Source organism: Hakea prostrata, chromosome 10 (assembly GCF_041222555.1).
Source record: "Hakea prostrata isolate BN-2017 chromosome 10, UWA_Hpros_2, whole genome shotgun sequence".
Classification (NCBI taxonomy): domain Eukaryota; kingdom Viridiplantae; phylum Streptophyta; class Magnoliopsida; order Proteales; family Proteaceae; genus Hakea; species Hakea prostrata.
The window spans coordinates 41,221,176-41,235,515 of NC_142609.1; the positions used below are offsets into that span (position 1 = coordinate 41,221,176).

A 14,340-nucleotide genomic window follows, 5' to 3' on the forward strand; every position below is an offset into this window, starting at 1 on the left:
GAAGAATATGGATCTGAGCTCAAACCTAAAACGGAGAGATCAACAATGATGGCTCTTAAGGCTTACCTGTCAACACTAGAGAGGCCAAAGAGGAAAAGAACCCTCAACGATGTGAAGTTGAACGCAAAAACATAAAGGGGAGATGGAGAGTGAGGAGAAATAGAAAGAGGAGATGAGTCAGTATCAAAGTTTGAACTCGATTTAGAGAGAACAACAACGATACCCCTTAAGGCTTCTCCCCTGGTGCCAAGGAGCCATTGAGAAAGGAACCCTCAACAAACAAAGAAGAACCTTGAAACGGCCTCAAACACGCCCATTTTTTTTTTTATAGAGGCTGGGAGAATAGAAGAAGATGAGTAGAAGAGAGAAGTGGAGAGGGAGTTCGAATCACAGAACTGAGATCTAGCTCGACCTCTCCACCAAAGAAATAGAAGGAGAAGAAACAAACAGAAGAAGAGAATCAAAGTGAAGAGAGCATGTTCGACCCAACCTCTGGAGAGAACAAAGAGAGGAGGAGAAGTAAAGGGAAGAGAAGAATCAGAGGGGAAGAGAGCGATACCAAATCTGAGATCAAGATTGACTTAACCTCTACAAAAATAGACTAGAGGCAGGAGAAGGTGCTCAGATATTAGAGCATGACCAGAGAATGGCCAAAACATAGAGGAGATGAGGAGAGGAGGAGGAGAGGGTGGCGGAGAGAACACATGGTGGAGGCCCACTAGTGTCTCTCTGCCCCGAGAGATGCCGGACGAGGAGAAGAACAAGAGAAGAGAGAGAGGAAGAGAGAGAAGGAGGAGGCGGAGAGACACATCGGAGGACCACCAGCGTCTCTTCTCCTCCAGAACCGCTGGACAAAAACCTAGTAACCAGCTGCCAATCAGTTGCCGGCTTCTTCAACTTCTGCCTTGAACCTCTATAGATCTAGCTTTACTTGTTGTCTCCTCAAAACCCAGTTCGTGAAGGCTGAGAACCAAAATGGGCTATCCTCATAGATATTACTATCACTTAAGTGGGAGTCTCCTTAGTTTATATATTTCAGTAAAGTATATGATTGGGCCGAAGAAGGTCTTGAGATTCAGGCTGAGTATGTAAATAAATCACAAATATAATCCAAGTAATAAATGCTTTCTTTGGGGTCCCAATTCCATTAGGCCCCCTATGCTTCCTTAGCCCATATTGCTCCCAGAAGGATAGTGATGCAGAATTGGCAGCATATAGAAAAAAGAGAAAAGCCCAATGGTCAAGCCCATCAAAGCCTAAGGATACGATCCAAAATAGCCCATGGCTTGCATGGGCTAGGACTATTGTAGTGGGATAAAATGAGCCCATGGTTTCATGGGCTTGGATTACTTTAGTGGGAGAAGATCAGCCCACTATTTTGAACTAAGCCCAAGTCTAGCTTTGAAAAGTCAACAATAGGAGCTAGTAGGTGGTGTTGGGTAGTGGTTGGATGTTTCCATTGTTGTTTTGACTAGTGGTGTTGGGTAGTAGTTGGATGTTTCCATTAATGTTTGTAGTAGGTTGTGTTGGGTAGTGGTTGGATGTTTCCATTATTGTTTTGGTCTCTTTAAAGTGCTATATAAGAGACTTATGTAAGAGATGAAGAAAACAACTTATGAATTGAAATCAAATTGCTTGCTAGCATTCTTCCTCTTTGGAGAACCCTTGTGTTTGATCAAGGTAGGTTGGTGTTCGATTCAATCGATCCACCTTGTGGTGTGAAGCCCGGGTGTTAAGACTCCTTGTGTTTGATCAAGGAAGGTTAGTGTTTGATCCAATCGATTCACCTTGCGGTGTGAAGTCCGGGTGTTACATGTTACATTGTTATTGTCACTTTCTTCATAATAGTTCTGCCCCTATTTGAAGATATGTTCAGCCCGTTTCGTTATATGCTATTATCCTTTTAAAACCACTTTAGTTCCAGCCCTCTTTTACATCTAACTTCTGTTTCATCTTAAGTCTATCAAATCTGAACTTTATTCCCTATGAAAGGTCCTATTTGGCTACTGTTTTGATCAATCAAATACAGTACTACATTAGATAGCCATGGTTAGAAAGATAAATTCTTAGACTCAAAACACTATGTATGGATGGTATGAACTACGTTCACTTGAACAAGAATGTGGACGGTGTTGTGGCCTCCACTTCTTCTTCATGTTTTGATCTACATGGAAATGGAAACAGAGTGGACAATGATGGAGGACTGTCAGAACTGGAGCAAATGGTTGCAGATCAAACGATTGCTGAAGAGGAGTCTGTTCCAGACAATTGAATGAAAGGGTTGCAGCTGGCCTGACCAAAGAAATGAAATATTAATCATTAATAAGTGACTAGTCTTAGTTGTACTTCTTTCATGCATTGGCTACTCTTTCATAAATAGCCACTACTCACTTCCATGGGGAAATATGGGGTCATTATGCAGCTTTGACTGGAATGGTCCTTGTTCCCGAAAAATTTAGCTTATGCAGGGACATAGATTCATTTATGACAAGGAAACAGATACCTTTGACTTCTACATGAATGGCTTTGTCAAAATTGAGGGGTTTGGGAAACTTGACACTTAAAAAAAAAAAAAAAAAAAAAAAAATCTGACTAGGAGGTCCCAAAAATTTAACTACTTTTCTTCTATAGTGTTTTCTGTAGAGTTATAATTTGCAACTTTCAGTTTTGATTGTGTTAATTTTAAATGTTATTACTGAGTCAGCCACCACTTCCTTTTTTCTTTTCCCCAGGATGCATTGCCAGCTAAGGAAATGAATCCAGCAGAGAAGCATTGTAAGATGGCTGATGTTGTTTTGTGCTTAGGTACCAGGTAATCATATGTATTTAATTTCCAGATGTCTGATTTGAAGCCACTGTTATTTGTCATTGTTTGCTTATATGCTATACTTGAATGCATATGGTCCTGAACTTCCAGGTAACCGGAGGTCAAATTTCATACATATGGTGTAATTTCACTGCTTGATTGGTTTTATTTTGGATTTTTAATGCATACATGTTTTTGTCAGTTTATAGATATAGAAAATGGTTAATGAATGTTGTGATCTTGGGTTTCAAAATCCCTGTTTGGAATCTCTATGGGCCAACTCAGATGCTAGATATACCCCATTTTGCTGATTGATCTTTAAAAAGTGATTGTGGTGTTTAGGGTGAGAAATTTTACAGGGAACGGAGTTCTACAACGAATGGGAATGGGAATTATACAATGAATAGGACTGCTAATCTTTGTATCATATTGAAAGACTAACATCCAATAACACTCTCCCTCAAGTTTGATTGAAGATTACATCTGAGGTCAACTTGCCCAATACTTCTTAGAATGTTCTCTTGGATAGATCTTTTGTAAAAATATTTGCGAGTTGATCTTCACTTCTTACAAATGGAGTTTCAATAGTTCCATCTTGAACTTTCTCATGGATAAAATGGCAGTCTACCTTGATGTGTTTGGTTCTTTCATGGAATCCTGGGTTAGAAGCAATACGGGTAGCTGCTTGATTGTCACATAAGAGCTTCATAGGTCGACGAAAACTGTCAAATCCTAATTCTTCAAATAGAGATTTGACCAATAACAATTCACTAGTTGCAAATGCCATTGCCCTATACTCAGCTTCAGCACTAAACACACTTTGTTTCTTACTTTTTGAGTTACCAGGTTTTCTCTAACAAATATTCAGGAGCCCGTAGTTGACTTTTGATCAATAGGATTACCATCCCAGTCGGCATCACCGTATCCTTCAATAATTATATTTCCATTCTTCTTCATCCTTGTGTCCTTTGGTAGGTGCATGCATGAATGGACTGACATAATTCACTACATATGCAATATTAGGCCTGGTAATGACTAATGATAGTAAGATTAGTTGTCTAACTAGTTGTTGAAACCAACCAATATCTTGCAAAGGAGTTGGGTTGAAATGGGGGCTCTACTCTCGATTTGACGAGATTTTGCAAGAAGCGTGCAAAATTTCGTCGAGATCCAGCTTTTATCCCCCCCCCCCCCAGAAAAAACAAAAAAATTGCAAATTTTGAGTATATCCCATCCCGTCTTGGATATCTTGGTGAGATATCAAAGAGATTTTGCTGCCTAGTGTTTTGCCCTTGTCTTGTCTTGTCTTGTCTTGTAATTGTCTAGATGAGCAAGATATGACAAAACCTTGCGAGATTGTGAACACTGTATAGGAGTTGCCTCAATTTGTGACAAGCTTCGATAATGACGTCTGAGGTGGTTTGGCCATTTGCAATGGAAGCCTGGAGACTCCTCAGAAAGGAATGATCTGATTCAGAAAGTAGTATTTAAAAGAGGTAATGGCAGGCCTAAAGTGACCATTATTAAGGTTGGGAAGAACAGATGCATATGCTGGGTTTGACCTCAGAGGCTCAGATAGAGCCTATTGGAGGGCAAAGATCCACATTGTTGACACCTTGTACTTGAGATTTTCCTATTTTCCTGTGCTGGTTCTTTTGTCTTTACTTATGATTTCTCATTTTCCATTTCTATTTTCTTGTCTTATTGCTTTTCATTCCCCCCCCCCCCCCCATTTTTTTTCTTATTTGCATTTGCCTTTTTGCAGTTCTCAATTTTACGTACTTTGTTTTGAAAGGAATCAAAGGATCGATGTAGTTGACATCATTTTATCATGATAAGGCTTGTAATTTAAAAAAGAAATCCAGAGACCTAATTTAGTTACAGGCTTACAGCTCAGTTCAGTGGAGGCCTTTAAATTCCTTTGTAAGGAGGAGTGATTTAAAGGAAATACATAGACCTAATTTAGTTACAGCTCAGTTCAGTGGAGGCCTTTAAATTCCTATGTAAGGAGGAGCGATCTAATCTAGATTGAAGGAACTAAAAGCGCTAGGGTAGACCCAAAACAACCTTAGGATAAGTGGTGAGAAAAGATATGCATGGTTTAGTCCTTGTATCCAGTATGGACTTAAATAGATCTAATTTTAAGGCAAGGATCCATGTAGCCAACCCCATTTAGTTGGGATAAGGCTTGCATTTTTGTTGTAATTTAGTTACAGCTCAAATATTATGCCATGGTACACTACTCGCCATACCATGTTACGCCATACTAACCATGATATGCTTTAACAAATAACAACACAGAAATAGAAACTCTATAAGCAAGCAAATATGTTGTATATCAATCGCAGCAGCAGGATTATGAATTCAGTCGGTTGGATTTCTGTGAACAACACATGCACAACTTATAATGGAATCTGGTGAATGCTGTTAGAAAGAAGTTCTAAAGCTGTGAAGATGACATTTCTGATGGTAATTCTTAAACCAGAACAGAAAGCAGGTCTGGAAACGAAACTACAATGAAGGATTTTTAAATCAGATCTGAAGAAACTGTGGAACAAAGGCAGTACATCTACCAGCTGAATAGATTGGCTTGAAATTGAATTTAGTAACTGAATAGTGAAGAAACAAGAAAATAAAACACAACGATGACAGTAAAAAACAGAGATTTGAAATAAGAAATGACATATAGGTATCTCGTGTACTGCAGAGACTGCGTCCCCTCAACTCCAGCCTTTGCCTCCCACAAAGGTTTCCATATCACATCTCACAGTAGACTAGTCTTGAAACCCACAAAACTAAAGTCCGTCTCTCACAAACTCACAAGCTTAAGGCTAAATTATTTTCTCAAATTAGCGCATGTGAGTATGAATCCTTAGGCTTTATTTGTTACTTTATGGAAACAAGTGAAATAACAAACTATTTGGGAGCTGTATTTCTTTCGAGTTGTCTTGATTTTGGGTGTGACCGAATTAAAACACTGTCATAATATGTGGTTGAAAATTGAAACTAAGGTTTCCAAGGAGGCCCACAGTCAGACCTGGTGTTAAAGCCTTGAAATAAGTTTCTCTTTTCTTTTTTAAATTGTCTTAGAAAATCACAAAATATGAACTAACTAATTAATCCTCTATGGGACTTGACTCCCTAATATTTCGGCCTATAGAGTTGACTTATTACAATAGCGTACTCGAAAGTTTAAAGCTGGTGGCCTTTATAACCCATTGAACACTCAAATTTATAACCCATTGAATGCCTAAACTTTTAACCCGTTGAATAGTCTATTAGTCTATTCTTGGTCCAGTTTGATGACCTAAATTTCTGCTGGCATTCTTGTTCTTTTTAACTATGACAATTTCAGCTAGTTGTTGTTTCCTGCACTTATCTTCTATTTATCTTCTAGCGTTGTTGATAATCTCTTGTATCCCATCTCCCACACAGTTTGCAGATCACTCCTGCATGCAACTTGCCTTTGAAATCTCTTCGTGGTGGAGGAAGGATTGTAATAGTAAACCTTCAGGTATTCCCTTGTTCCTTTGTAATGCATCTGTGGGTTTGTAAAGTAAACACTTTTAGAACTATGCTGCTTGGTAAATAACTAGTGCTTTTACATAGCCAAAGTTTTCTCCCCTTTTTTTCTTTTCTGAGATGGCTTGGAAGAACATACTGTTATTATTCTTTTGGATTTTGGGTGGATAAAAATAACATATTGTTATTTTAGTATTCTAAGAAATTAATGACTTGTGTTAATGTTAACTATTATTTCCAGAATTCCCTAAATATTATTGAGAAGCATTATTCTAATTCTTAGATATATTCTTAGAGTTTGTTAGAATTGATAGATTGTTCTGTATGTACAAAGGACATGCATTCTGAGACCATTGATACTCTTTATCTGTTCAATATATTTGTTAATATTTTCGCATGAAAAAAGAGAAACTCTCTTTTATTTTTTTGGTCTTTAAAATACTAATTAATAAATAAGAAAACATTTTTGAGGGATTTTGCAGATAAACTTGGATGTCTGCATATGCTCGTTTATGTTGCTGCTGATTTGTTTCCAATGTTTGATGAAAAATGTTCTGGCATTTTCTCTTTTACACAATGTTTAAGACATTGTGGATGATATCTAATGTCGTTGCACTGGATATTAATCCCGTATGGAGGTCTTTGCACAAGTTTGGGAGGCCTATAAAGTTATTGTGGCAGCAGTCTGATGAGCTGAAAGCTTGAAATGGACCTATGACTAGTTATAATATATGTTGGGCCTTCTTTCTAGTTTTTTCATTGTAACAGGACTGATTATACTCCTAGAAACTGGGGTTAAAGTTAGTACATGGTTACTATTCAATTGTAGTGTTTGAGAATCTGAGATAGACTAATATACTTAAGATATAGTTTTATTTGAGTCTGTTTACCTTATTGAGTGTTTTAAAGTGATAAAGGTTCCTTTTGAGTCCGTTTAAGTAGCTCTTAATATATGTAGTACATCCTCCATCAATTATAGATGATCTGAATAAAGAATTTCAAATTTATATATGTGATTCATCCTCTATCAATTTTAGATGATTTGAATAGAGAATGTAAGTTTTTCAAAGAGTTTTGATGTTATTGACCAGTGCATATTGCATTGATATTCCATACCTTCTTTCTTCCTTCTTCCTCCTAAGCCAGTTGATTTAACCTTTTCTTAGTTTCGTCAATCTGATTTCTTCCCTTGACATAACAGTTGCGTCTTTTATCTCAGACCTTGATCATTTGACTTGCTTGCTAGTTACCATAACCCAGATTTTCACAATATTTGGTGGACAAAAATGAGCGGAGGAGTTATGGGTCCTACATGTCATGGGATTAAAGAACGTGTAACAGAAGGAAATGGAACTATATCAAGCAATGGAATTTTACAGAACTTTTCCAATGTGAAATATTGTTTTGGGCCCCACATGTAATTGGCATTCTCCTCTCTTCCGCTCAAATTCTTGCATGAAATGGAAAATGGATTTTGGGAAGGTTGGGATAGGATAAATGGCTTGCCGCCTAGGTGGACATGTTTCCTTAATTCATGTTAGTAGTTTGCCTAGTTTCCCACTCCAAGAAACCAAACACCTGCTTTTTTTTTTTCTTTTTAAAATTTATGGAAAACCGTACTGTTATCTCACTTTTATCCAGCTTCACTATTTTCCATTAAACAATTACCGGTTCCACTATTTTCTGTAAACATAATAGAGTTTTAGGGATGATTTGAGTAGAGAATGAGTTTTCTCTTCTTTCTTTTTTTTTTTTTTTGGGGGGGGGGGGGGGGTTGGTTTTTGGGGGGAGGGGGTGTGAGAGCAGTGCAAAAGAATGTTACCTGACTAGACAAAAACCACCTCCCCCCCCCCCTTGGAAATGCAGAAAACCCACCTAGGTCAGTGCTTGTGCACAGTCACGTGACCTTGGCGGTGTTCTGTTATCCTTCTTAAAAAAAGTCTTGGTGCTGTTGAGTAGTGCATACCGGATTGGTATCCTATATCCACTTTCTTCTCTTCTCTTTCTATATTTCCTCCCAAGATCCATCATGTCTAGTTTCTTCCTTTTAACAATGCAGTTGCTTGCTTAGCTGTGGTCAATGAGTCTTTTTGCATCAAGAACCATTATTTGGATCTTTTATTGCTTCAAGATCATTATCATCATCAGCAATATGCGGAGTTACAAATGTTTTTTTCTGGAGATACTCTGACCTGAAATTAATCCATCATCGATTCCCAATTGTCATCAAATTCATGGATCGTTATTTCTCATTTGTCCCATTACAGTGATGACTGATATAGATCAAAATATAAAGGCAAAGAGGTCAAATTACTGTTTACATGAACAGTGTTACAGCCCCTTATTTTGCCTTTTTGGAATATATTAGAAGATCCTATGGGACTCAAGACCAGATCGTGTTAAAGATTTCTGAGAAGGCTAATTTTTCTGTGCATGGGGACTTGGGAGTTTACTGACTGTCTATCTTTGACATCGGCTTAGTTCGTATTTTTGTTAAGTTGCTTCTTTCTATTTTTTGAGTTTCTACTTTAGAAACTGTATCATTCTACTTCGCTAATTTTTGTTTCTATTTCCTCGCTTCTAATTTTAGAACACTCTCATAGTTTCCATTTCTTTGTGATTGGAGGGGCAAGCTATTATCATCTATTTATATGTAACAGCTCATAGAGGCTCCTCACACTTAAATGATATATGTGGATATGCTTGTTGTGTAAAACTATTTTCCTATTGTGGAACGAAGGGATGAGAGAGCTAAACTCTCATTCCAGCTAATTCTGTGTTTTAATTTGTTTGGATTGTAATTTACCAAAAAAAATGTATACAATATGGCGGATTTTTTTTTTCAGTGTGAATAATTGCTTGACATATTCTAAACTTCCTCCAATTTTGCAGCAAACACCGAAGGACAAGAAAGCAAGTTTGGTAATCCGTGGGTTTGTGGATAAGGTACTCATACTTTTGTGTGCTTAATATTGTGCCCATCAAATTGGACGCAGGTTGTTAGAAAATAGAAAAGAAACAAGGATTCAGAAACACTAACCCACCTTGCACGAAAGAAAGTCTCTCAGGAAAAGTCAAAATTAGAAAAGTCAAAATAAATTGCTGTGGCATTAGTTAGGGGGAATTTCTGATGTGTGGTAGATGTGAAGCAGGCATGGATTGACAAAGTAAATCTTTTGACTGCCCGAAAGGTTGCTTACCTAATGAATTCAACAATATCAGGTGTAGATGTATGGTGTACCTGGAAATGTCTATATGTCAACAGGACTTAAAAAAGCTTTCTCACTGTCACAGCTGCTTGGGCTTGCTGAAGCTAATCCTTCACATTTCTGCTGTCTGTAGTTTTTGCAGACATTTTAGGCTTTTCATCGGAGAACTGTGATCAGAATTTGTAGTCCATGCGGCAGAAAAAACTTCTTGTTCTACCAGAAAAAAGAACTTGTTATGTCTGCAATGCTATATATGGAGTGGAATGTCAAAAGGATTTGTAAAGCTCACAGATACATGCATGTGTCAGACTTTCAAAAGTTCATACTGTTCACGAAATAGTTATTTAGTTCTTTCCTAGTCTCTTTTCTTCCCAACTACATACTAGGGATGAGGTCTTCAAAATGATCCTCATTTCCCTCTTGGACAGTTCCAGTGAAAAAACCTTGATTGTTCACATCAGTGAAATATTTTCAGAATTTTTTGCCTCAAGCAATTGTTTTTTGCATATTTCTCCCCCTTTATCGCTTTGGCAAATTATGGAGATTAATCGCAATGTGGGAAGCCTTTGGCACTGGGTTCACCCTTTCTAATTGTGATGTAGGAAGAAATTTTAAAGGATCTGTTGAAAATACATAGACACCACGATTGCAAGTCCAGATCGTGTCTACATCGGTTTTAAAATCAATTAAACCCCAAATGGTTTTTCCTCCAGTCTGGGGACCAGTGTAGAATTACAATTTGAAGCCCAGCTCTTTCTGTTGAAAATTCAGATTCTTTGATATCAAAATAAGTAGCCCCATTACCTAAAATGTTTCTCTCTTTTTTTTAGGTTTGGGTGGGGAGGGTGGGTCGTTGGAGCCAACATTGTTAAAACTATAATGAAGACAGGTGGTTCCACAATCTCATGCAGGATGGTTCACCCTATTCATAAATGAAACAACTAATCATTTATATATCTTCATTTTGAAATTGCATATATGAGCTGGTCCTTGCATCTTTTCCTCCCCACCCCACCCTGATATGCCCCCCCTGGCTGGGCGCTCATAAGGGCACCATTGCTATTCCGACTTCAAAGCCATGCCCCTTACTTGTGGAATCACCCCATTATTGTCAGCGCTGTGGAAGAAAATTTGGTACCAGTAGAATGAGTTAACAAAGTCTTGATATTTGTTTGACAGAATCAACCTAGCTTCACCACCATTAATTGTTTAACAGAATCAACCATTTCCTAGCTTCAACACCATTAATATGTGCTGTACGTGGGCATTTACACATTAGCATTTATTACATGGTATATATATTTACTTCTAATTTGAACTGGAACAGGTAATAGCGGGCGTCATGCACTTTCTTAATCTGCGGATTCCTCCATTTGTGAGAATTGATCTTATTCAGATCAGTCTTTCACAAAAAACCAGAAGTATGGGTAATTTTTCTTTGGATTTTCTGTTCTGATTTATTATTTATGATCCATAACTGCAATCAGATGCATAGGTATGTATATGAGTGACATTTTGTTGACACTTGACATAGACCATCCATATGATGGAGCGAACCTTACTACTGTAACAGTGTTTGAGGACTCAAACAGTAGTACAATAGGTCCTTTGTCTCAATAAAAATTCAGTTCTGGAGAAAAATTATTAGAATCAAGTCAGATGGCCAGATCGCTAACTCCAATCAAAGTTCAACACATATAGGAATGAACCCTTGAAGTTCATAGATTAATTCAAGAGTGGGTCGAAAATTATGAGGCAGTCTTAGTTTGTGCCAGGAGAGGCGTTAGAACAGTAATTTCATTACCCAAACAGGTTTTCAGAAATGAGGAATTTGTAGATAATTGATTCTGATTATAAACTTTAGATCTCAGAAAGAATTTGTTAGTAAAACCAGTAAATTGATGCACTATTCAGAGAACATAATCCCTCTTTAAGAAATAAGAGAAAAATAGGAAGATTGAATTTAATACAGATCAGCAGGCCAGAATCACACCAAAACCGGAATCAGGATCGGTGAACAACTTACCCAAATATGGGGTGATTCTAATACTTGGATTGCCATAATCAGAATTCATGCCCAAAAAAAAAAAATTACTTGCTTATGAATTCCTGTTAGAGCATTTTTTTAATTTCAGAGCTGAACTAGAACTTGAAGATGAATTGCATAGAATGGATGGGAAGAAGAATGGAGGAATAGTCTTGAGATAGGAATGCACCTAGGTTTCACACCGTAAGGTCATTTGGATGAATCAAACGACAACCAGCATTGTTCAAATGCAAGGACCCATGACTTGAAGAATTGAGAAGAAGAAAAGAATAGGTTTTTTATGAATCCAATTGTGTACAATGCTCATCTCTCTTATAAACTTTAGATAAAGACTCAAAAACTAGTGCCAGGATCCTCTCCAATGAGCTGGAGAACCTAGCCAGCCATCAAATGCTTAATGATCAGTGGCTGAGTTGGATCCATATCCTAAAAGTGACTCCTACACCAAAAAGGAAAGGCTAAGACGATCCTTATGTTGTATGGGTTGTAAGCCTGTAAGGTGACCTAAACTGATCAGGTAACTGAAATAACACAGAGATGAAGACCGTAACTAACTAATGAACTAATCCCATATATGTAGCATCTTACTACATTCTATATTCATTACAAGTGACACATGACCATAAGACAGATGGATCAAAAGCCCAACAGATGTATAACCCAACCCAGATCTTTCGAATACAAAATTCCAATTTAGGTGATTTTAGTGCCTTAACTCTCCTGAGCTTGAAAACTCTACCTCAAGTTTTGCAAATATGAGGAGAAAACAATATCTGAATTGCAGTCTTAGACTATTCCAGAACAGAACTGCGGTTGCTTATGGACATTGGGACTGTAATCTTCAAGGTGTGGGGCTTTGTTTTTAAGAGCAATGGCATAATGAACTCTATATGCTGACCTCTTAATCGTATCAATTGTGAGCATGGTATTAGTAGAATCTTCCATGTTGGTGACCTTCTTTCTGGTGACTTGAGGCACAAATTCTTTCTCTCAAGAACAACATCATGAATATTGGAGATTTCTTATGAAGTTTTCTCATTCACTATCTCATCTTCCATGTTACAGTCTTGTCTACTTTGATCTATTCAATGTAGAACTCTTCAGTATAACCTTCTACCTTGATTTCAGCCACTGAGAAATGGCTAACCACATGAATGCCATAGGACCCTTTTTCATTTGCATTGGCCTCTTCATTTTCATGTCCAATAGATCTCCGTCTTCAAGTGGATATGGGAATGGATCAGGATCACTATCATTGTCAGTTTCTTTTACTTCAGCTACTACATTTATTTGTTGACTTGGTGGATAAGTGTCTGCAGGATGTGGAAACTCCTGGCAAATGATGGCAATTTGCTATGTTCTTGCTGGTAATAGGTGCCATACCTTTGTTGTTTAAAAAGGGTAGGGACTGTGGCACATGAAGGACCTGTAGGAATGGGATTAGTTGCTGGAAAATTTTCTCTGTTCTCCCTAGTTGAAACCCAAATTCCTCCTTGGAGGTTTGACCAAGTCTTCTGCTTGAATAGCTTTCTCAAATTAATCTGAACATTAACATCTGTAGTACTCATTGCTCTACTGATACTAGACCTTAACTGCAGTCTAAACCAAGATATTATTGATGACTTGATGTAATACTGTATTTGGGGACTCAATATGAAAAGTGGATCTTCTCTCAGAGAATAGAAGCCCAATTAGGGGATTAATTAATAAAAGCAAGTTATATGGTCTGATGACCATCAAACACTAATCGAGTTCAACAGATATAGGGCGACACTTCCTGAAATCTTCAGATTGATCCAAGCGTTGGTTCAGAAGATTTGAGCCATCCTAATTGTGCCAGGAGAGGATGGAATGGTAATTTTACTAATTAAACAGGATCGATTAGTACAACCAGTGAATAGGTGCATTACTTAGAGAACAGAATCCCTTTAGCTGAAGGGATATCAAAGTAAACACAAATCAGCAGGTCAATATTGCATCATATTGGGATCGAGTTTCTAGGTATGGTTGATTGACAACTGATCAAAACATTGAACTGATCTAATGCACAGATTGCCTTAAAGAGAATGCTGCAAAAGAAGCCTTTTATATAAATTATAGTTAAACAGAATTTAATTCAGAAATAGAACAGGAGCTAGTATGAGTTGCAGAAAATAATTGGAACTTGTACTTGTTAATGGAAGGGAAGAATGATGGAAGAATATAGAATAGAGATTGAGAAATGTTTCGGCAGCTCACCGCAAGGTAATTTGGATGAATCAAACACCAACCTCGATCAAATATAAAGTGCCTTGAGCTGACATAGGGTTTCTTCACCAATAGAGAAGAAGAGCAATAAAATCTTTTCATTATTAAAATTTGGAGCAATTCCCCTAGGTTTGCAGACTGTTATGTTTACTCTTTACACCCTGTAAATTTTTTTCTGTTACATGTACATCTCCTATGTTTCAAATTATATATCAACTGTACCCCTACTGTTTGAATAATGGGGGTTAAGTGATGACCCAACATCTACTGTATTTCCCAAGTTCCCCTATTGCACTTATTTAACCTCAAACCCATTTGGCTTTGACTTTCAGGGAAATATATTTTTTTTCAAACAAAAAATAAAAACCCAAAAAGGGGAAGACCGTGCTGTCTTCCATTGATGGGTTGCAACTACTAATTTTTAGGTAATTTTCAAATCTTTCCATCTTATAAAAAAATTCAGCAAGGGCAAATATGTCTTTTTCAAAAAAGCTAACTGTGTTGAGCAC

General features: G+C 37.4%; 1 protein-coding gene across 2 annotated transcripts in view; it reads left to right on the forward strand.

The window, feature by feature from the left end:
• SRT1 (sirtuin 1) overlaps positions 1 to 14,340 on the forward strand; it is a 33,682-nt gene that overhangs the window by 8,786 nt on the left and 10,556 nt on the right. The window contains exons 7-10 of one of the 2 annotated variants that reach the window (XM_089139002.1): positions 2,733 to 2,812; positions 6,242 to 6,320; positions 9,221 to 9,274; positions 10,865 to 10,964. In XM_089139002.1, coding sequence (XP_088995128.1) covers positions 2,733 to 2,812; positions 6,242 to 6,320; positions 9,221 to 9,274; positions 10,865 to 10,964 — 313 coding nt within the window. The remainder of the gene's footprint in view (positions 1 to 2,732; positions 2,813 to 6,241; positions 6,321 to 9,220; positions 9,275 to 10,864; positions 10,965 to 14,340) is intronic. The other variant, XM_089139003.1, reaches the window with a different exon arrangement.